Raw genomic sequence first — 18,265 nt, 5'->3', positions numbered from 1 at the left:
ATGGAACCTGATACTGTGTTGGAGACTTTCTCTACTGTATCCGTATCTCATTAGAGGTTTTGTGGACGTGGACACTGGTTATCTTGGCTGGGGGTTTTTAGCCAGCAGAGATTTTTTTTTTTTTTTTTTCCCTTCTTCAGAGAGATTTCTCCCTTTAGCATCAGTGCCACAGTAAGCCAGAAACAAAGCCCAATTTGTGCATGTTCTCCTTTTTGATCATGAATTACAACTAACAATAAAAAGGGCTTCTACTGCTTTACAAGAATCAGATGTTCCTGAATAACACTGTTTCCCTTTGAGAGTGTAATGGCATTGTGAGGCAAAACAGAAAACCACATAATCCATATTGATCCAGGAAGCTCAATGTAAAACAGTTACTAATGAGGTCCGGCTCTCAGGTGCTCCGTAGGCTTAGATAACTCAGACTTTTTCATATTTTCACTGCCATCTTAAAGCAAATCCTACCACTCCCACCGCTATCATTTCTCGTTATGGAAGACTTTTAAATAAAAACGCAGCTTAAAAAAATCAACAAGGTGCTTTTTCCTTTGAGTCCCTTAGCAGTGTGTTCGTGACCAAGCCCCCCGGCACAGTAATGAGGATAACAAAAAATAGGCTTTATTTTAATTTATCATAATAGTTAATTGGCGTTGGGCCTATAATTTGTATAAACTGTTTTGCAGAGCACTTATACCGAAGTAAAATGAATTCTGGATGTACTGTATGTGTATTCAAGCCAGCTGAAAGAAAAAAAAAAAAAAAAAAAAAGAAATCACCCTGCGCCGTGTTGCTGAAGTCTTTTCTGGAACTAATGAATGGTAATCATGTTTACACTCTAGAGTGAATGCAATGCCACAATTAGGCATTGATGTATTGTACGACGGGCATTCATAGCACAAAGCCGCACAGTCCATTAGAGTTAATTTATATGCATTGAAAACAAAACTGTCACCATTACGGGGCCGCGTGTGGCGCCGCTTGATAACTCCTTGGGAGAAACGTCACTAGCACCCCGCCCTCCCAGCGTCCGAGCATTATCTCACTGACTCTTATCCCGTTACGGCTGCAATTATTTCGCGGCAAAAGCTTTTCCCTCTTTAAGACTGTCTTGAGAAAGGTCCAAGGATCTCATCTCCAAATGCCTTTCATATGGCAGAGAATCAGTCAATTATTTTGAAGCGGTGCAGCAGCCCAGGATTAAGTGACTTAGGAGTGCGGCAGACAGCAGCCGCCCTCCCCCTGCCTTTAGCCTCGGAGACTTCCACAAACAGCGCGGCTCGTCAGGGCTGATTGCAGCGGCACTGGGGCAGATAAGTCAGTCTTACTATTATCCTGTGTAAGCTAGGAGTGCCAAATTACAACTTCAGCCTTAAACCCCCACAGAGTTTAGTTACGAATGTCTTAAGCCACAGCAGAGAAGAATAAAAATCCCATACTAAAAACAGAGCCCGCCAAGGCTCGGATGGAACAAATGGAGTGTGTGTGCGTGTGGGTGTGGGTGTGTGTGTGTGGCTCTCATCCTGAAATTCAGCTCAGACTATTGGGTCTCTTCTATGGTTTTATTGCTGTCAGCATCTTCCCTGGCTCATAACTACGATGTCCTGACAGCTTTACAGGAGCCATAATTTAAATTTATTCCTACCAGGTCATCGATTCTCTCACCACTGCAATGTCATGTGTGTCTGCGATGGAAATGCAAGTCCGACATAGGGATGCTGGCACGGATCCATAAGCATGTATAGATTTCCCCCTCCCCCATGTGTCTCAGACCATTAATATCCGAAAACACTCACCGAAGGAGACGTCTCAAAAAACAAGAGCATTACGAGATTAAAATGGGAAGGCCCGGCTTCGGGGGGGCAAAGTGAAAATAGACACGTGGCGGCGATGGCCACCGGAGAAGATTCAAACATGCGTCTCTACTCCTGCCGCCATCCCTCCCTCCCCCCCCTCGCTCGCTCCCATTCTCCTATTTCATCTGTCTCACGTTCTATCGCTCCCTCCATTTACCACCAATTCAATTTCTCCAAAGCTCCTTACTATGTGATTTATGACTTCTCCCCATGCCATAAATAACTGGAGGAATAAGGCTCTTTACCTTGCCCACGTACTGCGGGTCTGACCCCATGTACTCCTCCAGCACAAAGAACTGGTTCCACACCCAGCCCCTCTTGACCCGCTGAAACCCAGCCGCCCCATTCCTCATCGGGCCCACCAGGCTCCTGGGACGCTCCCTCCCCGCCCGGCTCCTGCTCAGCGGCGGCGAGGGCGGGCGCAGAGAGGAGACCGAGCCTTCGTCGAGGAGAAACCAAAGGAACAGCAGCAGGCAGTTCCTTGTGAGCATTGGCAGTCTGTGAGGTTCAGGTCCCCAAGTTAAAGTCCAAAGACGAGAGCTGAGCCACGCTGAAACAACTTGGGGGAGGTGGTTATGGGAATTGGAGGGCGGGGTGGGGGTGGGGTGGGGGGGGGATGGCCCAAAAAGCAGCCGCCTGCGTCTGTCAGGATCCCACTCAGCGATTGATGGAGCTCATCACCTGCAAGAAAGAAGAGGGGGAAAAGCTGAATCATCACCTCGCCTCCACTCATCTCATATACAATCTGATGCAAAGAATTATGATTCAACAAAAAACGATGAGGCTTGTTATTCAATTCACTTCCCTGAGGATTTTTACGATGATGGTGATGATGATGATAATGATTTTCAGTATTATTATTACTGAGAAAGCTGAAGACAGAGTACAGAGACATTAAAGGTGTAATAAGTACGATTTTTATTGTCCCATAGCACAAAACGACCATTATATATCTGTGGGAGGTTGATCAATACCTCTGCAGGTGCTGAGATTTCTGGCTTTCAAAACTTACTTTCCGGCCCATGCACACACACACACACCTACACACATCTACACACACACACACCCTCAATTGGACGGTGATAAGAGCAACCACAAGAGATTTTGTTCTCAAGCCCCAAAAAAGACAATAACAAAGTATTAATATATTATGATATATTACCTCTTCACTAGTCATTTCTGTTGGATCTCTGCTGTAATTAGTCAGCTTATTTAAATCTTTCAATCTTTCTGAATTACTATTAAACGTGACTTGCATAAACTACAGGCCTCTGGAAGCTGTGCGGAGACCTGTCGATGTGTCAGATCCTCGGTCCCTGATCAAGTGCTCGATAAAAGTCATAGATTTTTTTAATGTCTCTTTAATGAGAAGGTGCTGCTGAGCTTTTACTCATCGCATGGCAAGTTTTGCTTCATAAGCCTTAGCCTCAGCTGTTGTTTTATTAAGTTTATCAGCAAGCTGCTGAAAGTGGAGCCAAAGCTGTTTCTCTCTTTTCCTTTTCCAGTTTTCAAGAACACACATAAGGTTGCCTCATCATCTGCAGGCGCACCATCCTTTCATCTGAGGGAGCTTCAGATGTCACGTGCAATGGCATGATGGACACAACTTAGATCTACATGAACTGGCAATGCGGAGCCTTATGATCCCAATCATGTCTTTAAACACAGATCCTTTGCACTCTCTCAGGCATCACTCTGCAGGGGAACACAACAGATCTGACAACCGGCGGCCACGGGAGATTGTTCCCCGCGCCACAGCATGTAATTTGACAGACATGCATTCCATGAAATAGGACACTCTCACAGAAGATTACCAACATATAATCCAGCTCACAGGCATACAATTGAATATTTCATTTCTTCTTTCTTTCAATATGTCACTGTCTATATCCACACGGAGTCCAATCTAAGTGCCGTTGAGCTTCGGGCGATGGCGGGACGCAGCATGTCATGGAATTTCTTACCTGGTCAAAGATTCACTCTGATTTTGCATGCATGAGCGAGTTTTATTCAAGAATATTCAAAATATCATCTAACGGCAAATGTGTACTAGGTCATTTTACCTCTCAATCATTTTGATAAAAATAATTTTCTAAAGCATTTTTTCTTGTAATACAGTTTTTTTCCCACTATTTATAATACTACAAGTGGCTATAAGGCTGATCTCTAAGGTCTTATAATAGACCAAATAGGCTTTAGAGTAGTGAAATAACACTCTTGGCTTCAAACCAAAGGAAATACAGATACTATATGATTCATAGTGGCATGTGGGAGTGCATTTATTGAAAAGAATGTTATTTTTCTTTTCTAAACAGAATTGGAATCGCTTTTTTATATAACTGCTTTGCCGTAAAAAAGCAGCCGGGACTCTTATGTACTCCAATCGCTCCAATTACAGAACAGAACACACTTTACAAAAGGGAAATAGAGGATGAAAAAAGTCCATTCCGCTAAATTAGGTTACTCTTAACCTTGTGACCTGTGACAGACATGGAGTGTGATAAATAAGGAACGTCGTTTCAAATCAGGATCATCTAAATCACCCAGGCATGTAAGAACACATATTTTTCGGTTGAACAGAAGTTAAAGAAGTAGATTATTTACCTGCGCCAAATGATGTAGAGTGAGTTAGTTAACAGGTGGAACGATGACAATATTAAGAGGACTAACTAATGATTTTCTGATTCAACGATCATCCATTACACAGCCTAACACATTAAAAAGAACAGAGAATAAACCTAATTTGTTCAGTCGCATTCATAATTGAGCAGCCAGTCATTGCATTGTTGCTGTTCACACCTTGTTTCTAAACCCCACTACCCATAACAACGTTGGAGCCTTGTCACTAAACACCCGATTGCACTGAAAACAAGGGACGCAACGCGCAAATGGTTGAAATGAAGAATGGAGCTAATGGTTTCCACACCTGGTTTATTGTTCCTCTCTCCCTCCTAATGCACTTATAAGTTATACAATAATGGAAGACAGCATGCCTCTAATTTCATAACCGGAGCCCTCATTGACATCATTGTCTCTGATTAATTATATAGACTTGGAACATCGGCTTCAGAGGGAGATTACTTCAGCAAGGTTACGCCGCGCACCCGGATCCATTTATTCTCTCTGTCACCGCAGTATCTTAAAAGTCAAAACCGATCTGCAAAGTCCCCCCCCCCCCCCCCCCCCATGCAAAATTGGCAGGAACTATCTTGACACGGGTCAGACATGCTTCTCCCACAGGTCGCTCCTCATTTAGCTTCGACATAATGGAAAATGACTGTTCCCATAATTCCTGCAAAATCACGCCTCTGCCTGCTTGCACGGTCCTGGGAGGGCCTGATGCATATTTTATGAGATAAGTTCATTAGCATGTGTCGGGCCGCGGTTGCGAGCCTTGACCCGTGTGTCTGCTTCAGATAACACGACGCAGCGGGCTGACAGCGTTCTCACACATCACCTTCAATAATCAAAGAACATATGGCCGGCCGATCTGCCGGAGCAGATTACCGCCCGTAAGAGACTCCCTCGGAAAGTTATTAGTTGTCAAGGCCGCCGCAAACATGACAAACAAATAAGTAGGCATTGACTTCTGGAAACGAGTCATCTGGATGCCGTTCGTATTTTGCATATACTCATTTTCCTTCATGATAGATATGTGGGAGGTGATGTTTTCATTTTTTTTTTTTTTTTTTTTACAACCGCAGGTGTTTTGCCTTGCGGACTGACATGCCACTCAGAGACATAAAGAAGTCAAAGTCGTTTTAATAAGGTTACGGACCTGCCCCGCTCGTGATTCACACTAGAATTAATGACTTTCTCCTGTCTCCCGCTCTCACACTTTCCCCAATGGAAGCTACGTTTCTGTCATGTCAAGCAAATTTCAAGCAAACTTTTTGAAATGTCGCACGGAATAATGTGCGATTTAGCTGCGGTTTCATCTGCTGAGTTGGTTTCTTGAATGGAGAACTACCTCAGAAAATACATCCGTGTGGAAAATAGTCTTTCATGTATTGATTAGCATTGGGCAAGTCGTTATTGTTCCATTGTGTCAGCTCATTAGGCCATATTTCATGCTTTTCAAAGATCAAAACAAAGTCTAACGCATGAATTCATGGCTTTACAACCATAACAGGCACCTTATACATGGGAGTGACACTGGTTATGATAATTCTGGGAAGTACTGGTGGACAAACAACATTTCAGAACGTCCAAAGCCACTTTTGAGCTGTTCTTCAATGTGACTGAACCTTTCTTTGGGCCATCATGCCAAGCCTACATCAGAATTTATTTGGCAAATTTGTTTCCATCAACACAGTCTGAGATTACGTGTTACGGACATGAATTATGTGAAGTGATTACGTTCCTCCATTATGTGACAGTAGCCCGAATTGGACACGACATTTTCGCCATTTTCACACCATTTTCACACTTTAAGTTAATATAATAACTTTGGTTGGGTGATCATTTCACAAAAGACCAGGCTTGTTTCCATTGCTATTTACTGCATATCTTTTTTTTTATATTGCAATATGGAGAAAATTCTATCTATGTTGATGTTACGTCAATTCCTTGGTTGCTGATCAAGTGGTCGATAAAAGTCATATATTATTTAATGCCCCTTTAATGAGAAGCTGCTGTTGAGCTTTTACTCACTGCATGAAGGTTTTGCTTCATAAGCCTTAGTGTTATAGTCTAATAGTATACATTGTAATCTGCCTAAAATACCAGAAACACAGCTATAGTCACTTACGCTCTGTTACCTTATTGCTTTCATTACTATAAAGATGATCATGAGTTATAATCAATTAGACACACAATTCAACAGAGTAAATAACACAAATAAAGTGAGACTAGATTGAGCAGTTACCTTACCTAGGCAACTATTGCACAAGCATTAAAAAAGCTCGACCCAAAAACTTTTTGTTGTAACTTTGACTATGGATTTCCTGTGTAATATCTGTCTTGGCCTTCAAACAGCAGACTAGATGATTCCTTCCTGTAAGCTGCACACATATCCAGAGAAGACAATGAGAAGCGCATGGAAAGGTGATCAATACAAATACAGTGGGTGGTGCATACAATAAACAGCACATCTGACAGCCTCATACAAAACTAACCCACCGCTCTGTGTCAGAGGATACAACTGTTGAATGAACATTTAATGAAAGCTAACATAAGTATTGAATCAGTATTGATGGATGTGTCATAGAGCTGTTGTGAAACTCTTGTTCAGGCATTATAAAGACTTCTTTTTCAGTTTTACCCTGTACAGAATGAGTGAATAAAATTTATTACATACATAAATACATTGATCGCCTCCAATTTTTTTTACAACAAATTGAGTGGTATACCGCATGTGCTTATGGCGTAATTAAATCCTTGGACAGACAATCAAAAAAATGAAAATTAAAAAACTCTTCAGTGTATGTTAAGATTTGTATCTGTGTGTGTGTGTGTGTGTGTGCGTGTGTGTGTGTGTGTGTGTGTGTGTGCTTGTCTATCATAAGTATAGGTAAAGTAAGTTCTAGGCCAATAATCAACAATGCCGTGCAATAAAAAGAAAACAAAACAAAAGACTGCAGAAAAGACGATCTGGATTTGTTTATGTGACAGAACGCACACATCAAAGCGCCATTAGCATACTGCTACAGAACACAACAGCTGATTTAAGGCCTTTATCTGCAGCGAGGACTCCTCTTATCATGACAACAGATGTTCCGCGGTTCGGCACTCTCACCGCGATGATCAAGACTCAGACAGCGAACTGAAAGCGTAGAAAGGAAAACTGTGGCACTTGGTGATGAAACAATATGTGCACTAAGGTCGAGAGACAACAAACGAGATGACGTGTGTCTCCCAGAAGGAAAAAAAAACAAAAAAACGTGTGACTCATTCAGACGGGGAATTCACTGCATAGACTGGGAAGGCTAAAGAAGACCCTAATATTGCCAAAACCCTTCAGGGGGGGAGAGTGGGAGGAGAGGAGTAGTAGGTGGAAGCAAGCTAATGAAAAAGGGAGTAACAACACAGCTGGCCAGTCAAGCTAAATTATCAAAGAGCACATCATGCATAGGTTACAGCACAGCCAAAGTACTGCATGGTGGCTGCACTACTGCAAGGTCTCAGTTTGGCCACCCAGCCTGGCTTCAACCATTCTAATGTCTTGGCAGCAAAATAGGGTGCTGAATATTGTCCATCTCTAAATAAGAACGACAGTGGGTGAACAAAATAACTGAAACACCACATTGAAAAGGACTTTCCATTTGACGTCATTAGATTATACTCAGACAGACAGCTAGACAGGTGAGTCATATGAAGCTGAATGCCAGTTAGCAGTATGTGCCACTTTTAAAAGCAGTCAGACAACCACCACTTGTATATTTTTAACACAGCAACAAGAGGCGACTGATTGTTTCAAAGGCCAAATAGTTGGTGCCTTGACTGCAGGTGCATTGGCAAAAAAAAACCTGCAAAATTATTTAATGTGGCAATAAGGTTCAAAAATCATGCACATGCAAAACGTGGAAAAACTGCATCAGCAAAGAGGAACAGCGGTCACAAGTCGAAGCTCATCCGACAGGGACGTACGGACACGTGACATGTATACACAAATGATGGCCTCAAAAATGATCAGAGAATTGAATCAACACCTCTGTGACACAGTCTCAACAAAAACTGCATGTTGTTGAGTTGCCAGCTGTACAAAGATGGATAACCTGGTGCAAGGAGCACAAAACTTGGACCTCTGAGCAATGGAACAAGTAATACGGTCTGATGAGTCCTCTTTCACCCTTTCTCCTACACTACCAGTCAAAAGCTTGGACACTATTTTTACTATTTTCCACATTTTAGAATAATAGTAAGGACATCAAAACTATGAAATAACACAAATGGAATTATGCAGTGACCAAAAAAAGTGTTAAATCAAAACTATCTTATATTTTAGATTCTTTAAAGTAGCCGCCCTTTGCCTTGATGGAAAGGCAAAGGCTTTGGAGAGAAATTCATACATGGGATCAACTTCACTGTTTATATTTGTCTAAGAAATACATTCCAAGCATTTAAGCGTAAGCCTTTAGATCAACACTTTTGACTAGTAGCGTATGTCCAGATGGGTTTACATTTGGAGAAAGCCAAAGGACGCCTTCGATTATCTGTTGGCAGCTGTTGAACATGGAGGATCTCTAATGGTATGGGCCGCCATACCAGCCAAGAATATGATGACTTTTTGCTTGGCCAGGTGCATCCTATGGCGCAAACACTTTTCCCTCATGATATCCCCATATTGCAAGATAATGATAATGGTCCTGCTAAACAAATTCAGCAGTGGTTTCACAAACACCAGGATTAAGTCAAACGCCTTCCACCAGATCCAGGAATCACTGAACCTTTATGGGGAAAGTCTGATGGCTTTCCTTCTTGAAGAAAGTGCCAATATACAGTACATCTACACACAGTCCAGGACTTGTATGACAGCACTGCAAGGAAAACTGAAGCTGTAATGAAGGAAAACTGTGGTCCTAGTCCATATTCTGTAGTTGATATTCATATATTGCGAGGTGTTTCTGTTATTTTCTGTTATTTTGTCCCCCTTCTGCATGACCTTACCCACAGAAATGTGATCTGAAAGAGATGATAATACTACTGAATGTAAGCACTTGGGTTTCCAGCCAGAGATTTGTCCTGCAGAGGAACACCTTTATCTTTCACCGAATTCATTAGAACAGTAAGACAGTAAGCCAAAACAAATTCTTTTAATAGTGACAAATGGCAGCTACTCCCATTGCCAAGGCTATTTCTGTGATAAATGTGCCTCGATGCTTACTTTACTAAAGTGCAATGTCTGCAGAACCAAGAAGTCATGACTGGAAAGACACTTTGTGGGTTTTGGCAGTGTTGGGGAAACAACTTTGAAATTATAGTCCTATAAGCTACCAGTCACTTAAGGATGTTGGACTACAGCAAAGCTATCCTCAAGAGAAATATAGGTTTGTTATCTAAAGTAACTCTAAATAATAGGTAGTTCAAAGTAATATCTACATTTGTAATAAAAACAAAGTAAACAAACCTATCTGGGTTTGTCAGCAAGAAGTACAATAGATGTCAACTTTCTTTTTATATGTAATGCCCATTACTCATACATTTTCATTCTGACACCTTTCTGCCAGAGAGTCTGGACCTAAACCCAAACTAAACAAATCAATCTGGGTTCTTCTCAGAAATAGAGTGGGAGGAATGTTAACTTTCTGTTTTATGTAATAAAAACATAAAAATAATGTCTGACTTGTACAGCCTTGACACTTAATGGAGAAATAAAACATAATTTACAACATAAAAAAATGGATAAATAATACTATTAACTTTCCTTTTATAGACAAAAATAATTAATGTTTACACCTTGAAAATGACAATCAAGAAAAAAACAGCTAAAAACATTTAAAACAATTACTGCAAAATGTAGTTAAACTGCTAGTACACCTACATGTAATGAAACTGTGAACACTGTGTTTTAGGTAATCACACCAGAGTAATTAAAGGGCAATCAAGCATTTTTCTTTTTTTTAAATTTAATTCTGGCTTGCAAAACAACCCAGAAAACTCGAAGAAAATCAACAAACAGCAAGCATCTATTTTCCCTGAAGTTTCCTGCGTCCCGGTATTCCAATGCTCAGCTATCTTTTATCACGTCTTTGACATCTGAAGTTTTGACAGATACAAATATTCAGAGTCAGGAGACATGCCTGATCTTATTCCGCGGCGGTGAAAGACAGACAGCTACTGAGATGAAATGAGTCAGCCCTGTTGCCCCAAGGCAGCCAAGAAGTGCCATCAGTGCGTCGGCAACCGTTGTCATGCGGGCGGACAGTTCTGCGAGCGCATGGGGCTACGACTCATTTTTGACCCTGACCCTGCCTGCCTGGAAACACCGTCCTGGTGGATGAGGGAGTACCAGCTCCTTGCGAGAACAGATGCTGCTTTCTCGGCGTCGCAATCCTCGTGGTTTTTACTGACATCCTCCGCAATTCATGCCGACTCTCGTCTTATCCAGGGGGGGATTCATATTGAGTGAGCCGGCAGGCGTTCGGCGTCTCGGTCGGGGGACACTTCGGCCAAAACGCGCGGCCGTTGATGGACACGCTGGCTGTTGCGGCAGTCTAACCTCTGACCTTTACGTTATGGTACAGTCTGTGAAATCACTTGGCCACTCATCGGCGTCTCTTAAGCTCGTAGCTGACATGTCTAAATGTCAGTCATGCCGGCTATTTCCCGTGCCGCAAAACATCTTTCCTGAGGGGGGGGGGGGGGGGGGAATCTCTGCCTCTCTCTCTAGATTACTCTGACACTCGTACAACCATTCAGGAAAAAAACAGGCTCGAGTATACAGACGAGAAATATCTCTTCCAGCTCAATTTTGTCGATAAAGGGATCATGCGCACTCCCCGAGATGGGATACATCACCTTGAATATTATCAAGTGATGATGAAAAATAAATTAGATGCATGTCCTACTGAACGAAGGTTGCCTCTCTGTAAGACTGAACTTTTCCCCCCCTCAAGATATGGAAGGCTTTGCTGTACAGACAGAAATGGCCCGAGGCAATAAAGCAAGCACCACACTGAGTCAGCTCTCCCCAGCGTGAGCACGTCTGGATCCACTGCCAACCGGGTCTATGATGCAACAGATCGAGCTCCAATGAAAGGTTATGATTAAAAAGGAAAAGCTATATGACAACTTCAAAAAATGCTCCCAGGATCTGAATTATGTATTTGTCTTTCTACCTCTGAGATACTATGGATATTCCGCGGCATATGGCGCATGAGAGAAAAAAACAAAACATAGCGCTTGATCTGATTATGAATGTCTGGAACGGCTCAAAACTGACGTTGCCGTTTGAGTGAGAGCTGCTACTTTTGGCTCTCTGATGTGAACTGAATGGAAGTATGTGGAAATAAAAGGCGTGAATGGAGAGGGCTGTCAGGACTCAGCTTGACTGTGAACACACAAGCCAAACTGACAGTAGGAGGAAACATGCCCATCCTACCACCGCTGGGTGTGCAATGCAAACACAGACAGCACTTTTGCCCTCACTGCTTTACTGCGAGCTAAGAAAAGATGAGCTCTAAGGTTTGCACCCTCAGATTTTGAACCCCGCTGTCGTGTTATGGAGTGTGTCATTAAATTCAGCTGACGGGGATGCCAGCCATCGACAGAGAAGGTTATAGCAGACAAGTCGGATTATAACAAGACAGATAGCATTGAACAGGTACCTGTTCTTTTCTACGCGAAGCGGGAGAATAAAGTGTTGAGCCACACAAAACCAGGCATCATCAAAACAATAGATCTGTGCAAAACAAGCGCAGTAATTGCTTCTCCACGGTCTCCAAGAAAGCAGTGTGCAGTACGGTAATACACTTTGTCAGGAACTAGTTTAGCTTCTAGTTTAACAATGATCCACCAGGTCATAACACCTGACTTGGCAAGAACAATGACTGGAGACTTGAGTCTTTTCACCTTATTACCCCTACTCTATTTTTTCACATTAATAGTAAGTGGAACTGATCATCAAACCCATACCTGCACAGTTCTTTTGTACTGAACAGATCTACGTAGTGACATGTAAGTGACATATAAGTGACATATAGGTGGCATAAAGGAGTATTATGATAGATGTAAGGTAGATTACAGACCTATAAATGTGCATACTTGCATATTCTTTGGTGCAAATGTGCAACTCTATAATTTATCAGTCTCATATCTGCTGAAAAATATGTATACATATGGCCCATAGGTGGCGCTGCAGGCTCTTACCATGAAATCACTGTGTACAGGTTTGTGTTCAGCATTTGAAAACATGTAAGTGAGCCAATTTTCAGGTCTCCACATCAACTCTAGATAGATCTGTGCTGTACATAGATCAAGTATACCAAACGTTAGGGCTCGACACCAAAGTATGTCCTTTACTGTACATTTAATGTCATAACATCATGAATTTTCCATAAGAAATCAATTACGGGTAGTTTTGACCTAGGTTATAGAAAAGTGTTATGTTTTTCGCTCATGCATTAAAGAGATCATTTCTTTCATTCAGGAAAAAGCCCAGCATCCCCAATTATCTTGTGAATATGATGAGTCATATTGTTTAACAATCGCTTGATAGGGACTTGTCGGGAACATGTCTGCTCTACAAAGCCAAGCTGTAACTGAGTGCAAGTAGTCAAACTGAGAAAAATGACCTCAGCATTTATCTCCTGTCACAACGAGAGTATCATTGAGTTTATGGGTATAATTGTATTAATATGAAATCAAAAGCCTAGTCATGACCTGCCGATCTTTTGAAACACGCAACAATAGTGCGACAACCAGTCTGCAAAATGCTTGTTAGCATTACAAAAACATCAGTTCTTACCATTTTACATTCTGTTTGTGAAAATAGGCATATACAGTATGTTAAAGTCAACGTTGCTGCCACCATATTACAAAATAGATTTGGTTCTCCCACAATCTAAAAATAAATGGTTTGGGTGAGAAGCTGCTAATAGTGGCGGTACATTCCCACATGGTTTGCCTCTCTGGTTGCATTGATCAACACAACCTTGTTTAGAGGCTTTGCAGTTGCATCACAAATCTCCTAGCAACCACAGCTGGCGCCATCGTGGAAGTCTGTTTAGTGATGCACGACTCCCAAATTTCTGGAGCCGACTCATCGATTTAAATCCAACACAGTCTCAGCAAATTTAGTGAAATGAACATGAACTCAGACAACACACATTACATTACACATTATTGAAGATTACATTCCGACCACCACAAATTGAATTTTGTGCCAATAACGGTTAAAGTTAGGCAAGTAAAACAGCTTAGATTAAAGTTAGTGTTTAGGTTTGGGCAACTACAACAACTTTGGTTAAACTACAACAATTTTAGTCATATAGTTAAGGTAAGGTTTTGGTCATGGTTAAATAAGAAAAATTTACGGTAGAAAACTTCTTCAATAGAGTACACATGCAATGCCCCTCTCCCTTTTGAAGTTAAAGGAGAAGTCCCGTCCTCATGTTAAAGCAGCTGAATGATTGGTCAAATAGTATGCCTCTTGACCAATTAGCTATTTTATTTACACAGACACAAAAACATTGATAGATGAATCAGAATCGACAGATGCCAAGAGTTGACTCTGTTGCTTGATGGAGAGTCAGGGGGAGAGTTGTCTGGAGTCGACTCTCCACCACTAGGTTCAATGGAAAATTGGCTTTACACTAATAATGCCTAAATATATAACAAACAGGCTAGAAAGACTGTTAGAAAAATATGTTTGTGGTGAGTGTGTAATGGTAAAAGTTGGTATAAGTGAATAGTCTGATAAGATAGATTAGTTTCCAAATTTAGGTTACTATGACACAGTGAACAGTCTTGTCTTTAGCCTTTGTCCTTTTACTCCAAAGCACTACAAGCATCATCTCAGTTAACTTATGTAAAATGCAACTATACTAGCTAACACTAACACTAGCTCCTACTAGATGCATTAGCTCGTCTGCAAATCAGATGTATTTACAACAAGACAGTGATGGTTAGCTGACCAGATATTATAGTTAGCTAACTAACAAACTGACAATATGTAAACACAAAAAACGGATCAGATGTATTAGTGGTGAAATGATCAGTTCTCAGTCAGAAACAGCACAAAAATGAACCATATGTCTATTCAGTTATGTTGAGCCGGCAGTCGCACATATAGAAATTCAATCATCTGTTCAGCTGTTGTTGCTCAAGGCTGTATTGTTGCTGAGGACCTCCACTATGGCTGCTGGAGGGTGTGTTACGTCACCTGACAGCCATATATAGAGCAGACTTAGTGCTGATTCAGTATCATGGAGCCGATCTAGCACAGTTAATTGGTGCTGTCTGTATCAGATTGTGAAAAGCAGCATTTTCGGTATTCGCAAGTTTTCATCAAGCCTTAACTGAATATAGGGAATGGAACATTTTTTGGCGTTTTGCCTCGATGACCTTCATCAGTCATTTGCACTGCAAAATCTTTCTGTGAAAACAATTGCTGATTTGCTGCAAGTTGGTCTCTTTAATCACAGCTGAACAGCTTCTGCCTATTACAGCTGTTGTCTTCCTCTAATTACCCTGATCTAATAAGTTCATTTGCTTGGTGTGACAGACACATATCCCAAACTATTATGACTGTCATTATCTGGCCGCTGCATTTTTCAGCCAACACGTTCCCATTTTCGCTTAATTAGACATTGCTAAATGTTAACAGATAAAGCTTGGGTGAGCAAGTCAGTCTGCGTTCAGATTTACACTCGGGCCGAGCAGATGGCGATAAATTATATAACAGAGAGAGAGAGAGAGAGAGAGAGAGACAGAAAGAGAGAGAGCGACATAGAAGTGGAGCCAGTGGCCTAAACACAATTCCCGTGTAATGGTGGCCACAAAGGTCCCTGCCATGTTCACTTTTGTGGTGTTTTTGAAGGTGCCACTCTCTATTCTAATCAACAATTGTGCAGCTGGTGTTACGAACCTCCCCGTCTCTATCCATCCGCACCCATCCCGCTCCTTTTGTCGGTTATTTTGCTCTTCATTTACAAGGTTCCAGTCACACGCTTAATAGAGTCGCTATCATGCATAGCTCCTGTAATAATACACCTGATATTTCACATTGAGGTCCACACCTTTTCACCAAATCACAATCACAATCCCCGCATCAGCCAATAAAAAATGTCCCCGCTGAACTTATCATGTTGATTAACAGACAAATCGCACATATTTCCACCCAGCGATATGACTCCCCTTGACTTGTTGCAGTGAAAAAAATAGATTTTTTACCTTACAAGCACCCAGTGAATAGAATCGTCCAAGCGTTCATTTTGAGCAGTTACAGACTTAAAAATATGAATAGTAAGCACCTCAACATTGTTATTCGCTGAAGCTTAAATAGGGCTAACATCATCTCTGCAGTCGACTGAATGCTGATGGCGTCTGACAGTTCAGTGATTGCCATTTATGGGTTCTCTGTTGCGCAACAGGTCTGCCTTCCACTTCCCGTAGAGAAATTAATAACTCCATCGCCCCAGTTCTCTTTGCCTCGCCCACCAATCGGCAGAGCAGGCAGTACGGAGCGCTAGCTACCTTGGTGCCATGCCATGCTGCAGTGTGAAGTTTTCCCCCCAACTTGAAAAGCAAGCACAGAATAACTTGAATAAATTCCCTCCGACTTGCGTTCAAGTCTATTTCTTTCCTTTTGTTTACATTTTTCTTGCCATAGTAATGACTACAGTCGATGGGGGAATTCTCACTCGATGAATGCCTTATTATTTGATTTTGAGACAGCTCTAAAAAAGGGTATATGTGTAGAGGCTTAATTAAGTGGCTCTGATGCTGAGGAGCCATCACTTATGTGATTGGAAGAGGGAGAAGAACTGAAAACAAATTAGGCCCTCTCGGTATGCACTATTGACAAACAATGTGGTTCTCATGAATATGAAAATGTGTGGCAAATGCCTCTTACGACTGAAATAGATTTTGCATCTCCCATGTGTCTATTTGGTGCAAATATGGTGTGTTCTCTCTTAAGAGGAGATTATATGTAGAGCCTGAGGCTAGTGTGGGCCTATACCCACAAAAATAGATTTTGTACCTTGCGTGTGTCAACATGCTTGGAGGCAGAGATAATGATTTATATTGGCCAAGATTGCAATCTGACATTGTCAATACTTATTCAGGTTTGAAGAATCAAACGTTAAAAGGCTAAGCTTAGAGCTTTCCTAACTACAGCTCACCCATGAAAAAAACTGGAGGTGACACGTTGTTGGCTGCAGACATAATGTACCTCCAGCAATTACTACACTATGACTAATCTATGCAATACAACATATTCATTATCATAACCCCTGTTTCTGTTTCTTTCTGCATAATATAATTTTCTCCAGATGCTAACACACCGTTCCTTCGCTATTATCGACTAAGTATGATGGATTGATTACGACGATTCTATTACACATCTTTTCATACAGATTCTCCCTGAGTGTTTAACTTTACGATTTCATTCAAAATACAAGCACATTAGTCTCTTTTTCAGAACAAGATTCATCGCCATGGTTTTTTCTATTACCACAGTAATCTAAATGCAAATTTTAACTGTCCCTTTTTCCACCAGGATGATGCTTCTGGCACAGGATGTGCACTAGAATTGAGATGTGTTTCCCCCCTCCCGTTCTACCTCTGCTACATGGGAATTCCATCAAAAATGAGGATGACTGCTTATCAAGCTGACATATTGTAAAAAAATGAAATAAAATAAATAAAAAATAAATGCTACTAATTGCCCCAAAATATCAGCCGTGCGGTTAAATTCCAGGACTCCATCTATGACTGTTTGACTGCAGTTATGGAGCTTAACAGAAACATTTTGGAAACTGTGTGAAAGTGAAAGTTTGCTCAGAACATCACTGTACCGGTCCACAGGGACGCATAAAGAGGGGAATATTGTATTAAATTAAATCATTGTATTACAGGAGGAAATCAGTTGCCGAGTTATGGATTCACGGCGGTACTCTTCACTGATGCAGATATTACTTTTTAAAACTAATCAAATTCCAGCTTTGACATCTAGTCCTTTCAAATAAAAATGTTTACGCAAGCCTTGGGGGATATACTGTATTTGCCACCCTGGACTTAAAAAGCAGGCTTTGCCTAGTTGTTCTCTTTGAGGTGTCAGCCTGGTTACTTTTTTCACTGCAGAGGAATGGGGAAATACACACTATACGCACCGCCTGCACACAGTGTGATGCCACAGCTATCCTGGATGCACTGATATGGATTGGTGGCAGTGAAAGGCTTCATCATTCCTGCCTTCCCTCTTGCCCCTGCCATCAATCTTTCCCTGCATGGATGTAGTCCTGAGTGACACAGGCAGAGCTGCTTTCTCCTATCTCCCCTCTTCCTCTGCACTGTAAATACATCCGTAGCACAGGAGCTGAACTTGCCTGTCCGCCGGTGTAACTTTCACCCACGTGCCGGTGGCCTGATACCAAATAATCTTCCTCTGCACGTTGCCACTTTAGCTTCGCCACTCAATTTTACTCTATCGGCGAGGTCAGGGACGCTTCCCATGGCCTTTCTATCATCTCCCATTCATTAGAGCCAGCGAAGGCTGTGAAATACCTGGAGCCACATCACTCATTCATTTCTTCACTAGCTCCTCTTAAAGCTGCACTAGGCGAGATTTCTACGCAAACAAAAAAAAACACTTGTCTAATCAGCTTAAATCGCAAAGTGGGGCTGCAACAGACAAGAGCGTCCCATCCTCACTAATTGAGACGCTGTAGATTTGCTGTACACTGCAAAAAACGTCCATCTTAACAAGTCATTTAGTCTCATATTCGGCCTTGAAAAAAAAGAAACAT

At 41.7% G+C, this 18,265-nt stretch overlaps 1 protein-coding gene across 1 annotated transcript in view; it reads right to left on the bottom strand.

The window, feature by feature from the left end:
* The window catches only part of LOC139914995 (cadherin-12-like), a 55,895-nt gene extending 53,551 nt beyond the window's left edge, over positions 1–2,344 (bottom strand). Inside the window, exon 1 of the mRNA XM_071903469.2 lies at positions 2,099–2,344. Within this exon, the coding sequence (XP_071759570.1) occupies positions 2,099–2,344 (246 nt within the window). The remainder of the gene's footprint in view (positions 1–2,098) is intronic.
* Positions 2,345–18,265: the final 15,921 nt, after the last annotated feature.

The sequence above is a fragment of the Centroberyx gerrardi genome, chromosome 22, assembly GCF_048128805.1.
Source record: "Centroberyx gerrardi isolate f3 chromosome 22, fCenGer3.hap1.cur.20231027, whole genome shotgun sequence".
NCBI classification, from domain to species: Eukaryota; Metazoa; Chordata; class Actinopteri; order Beryciformes; family Berycidae; genus Centroberyx; species Centroberyx gerrardi.
The sequence above is the reverse complement of the archived record's forward strand: the minus strand, read 5'-3'. Positions and strand labels throughout refer to the sequence as shown.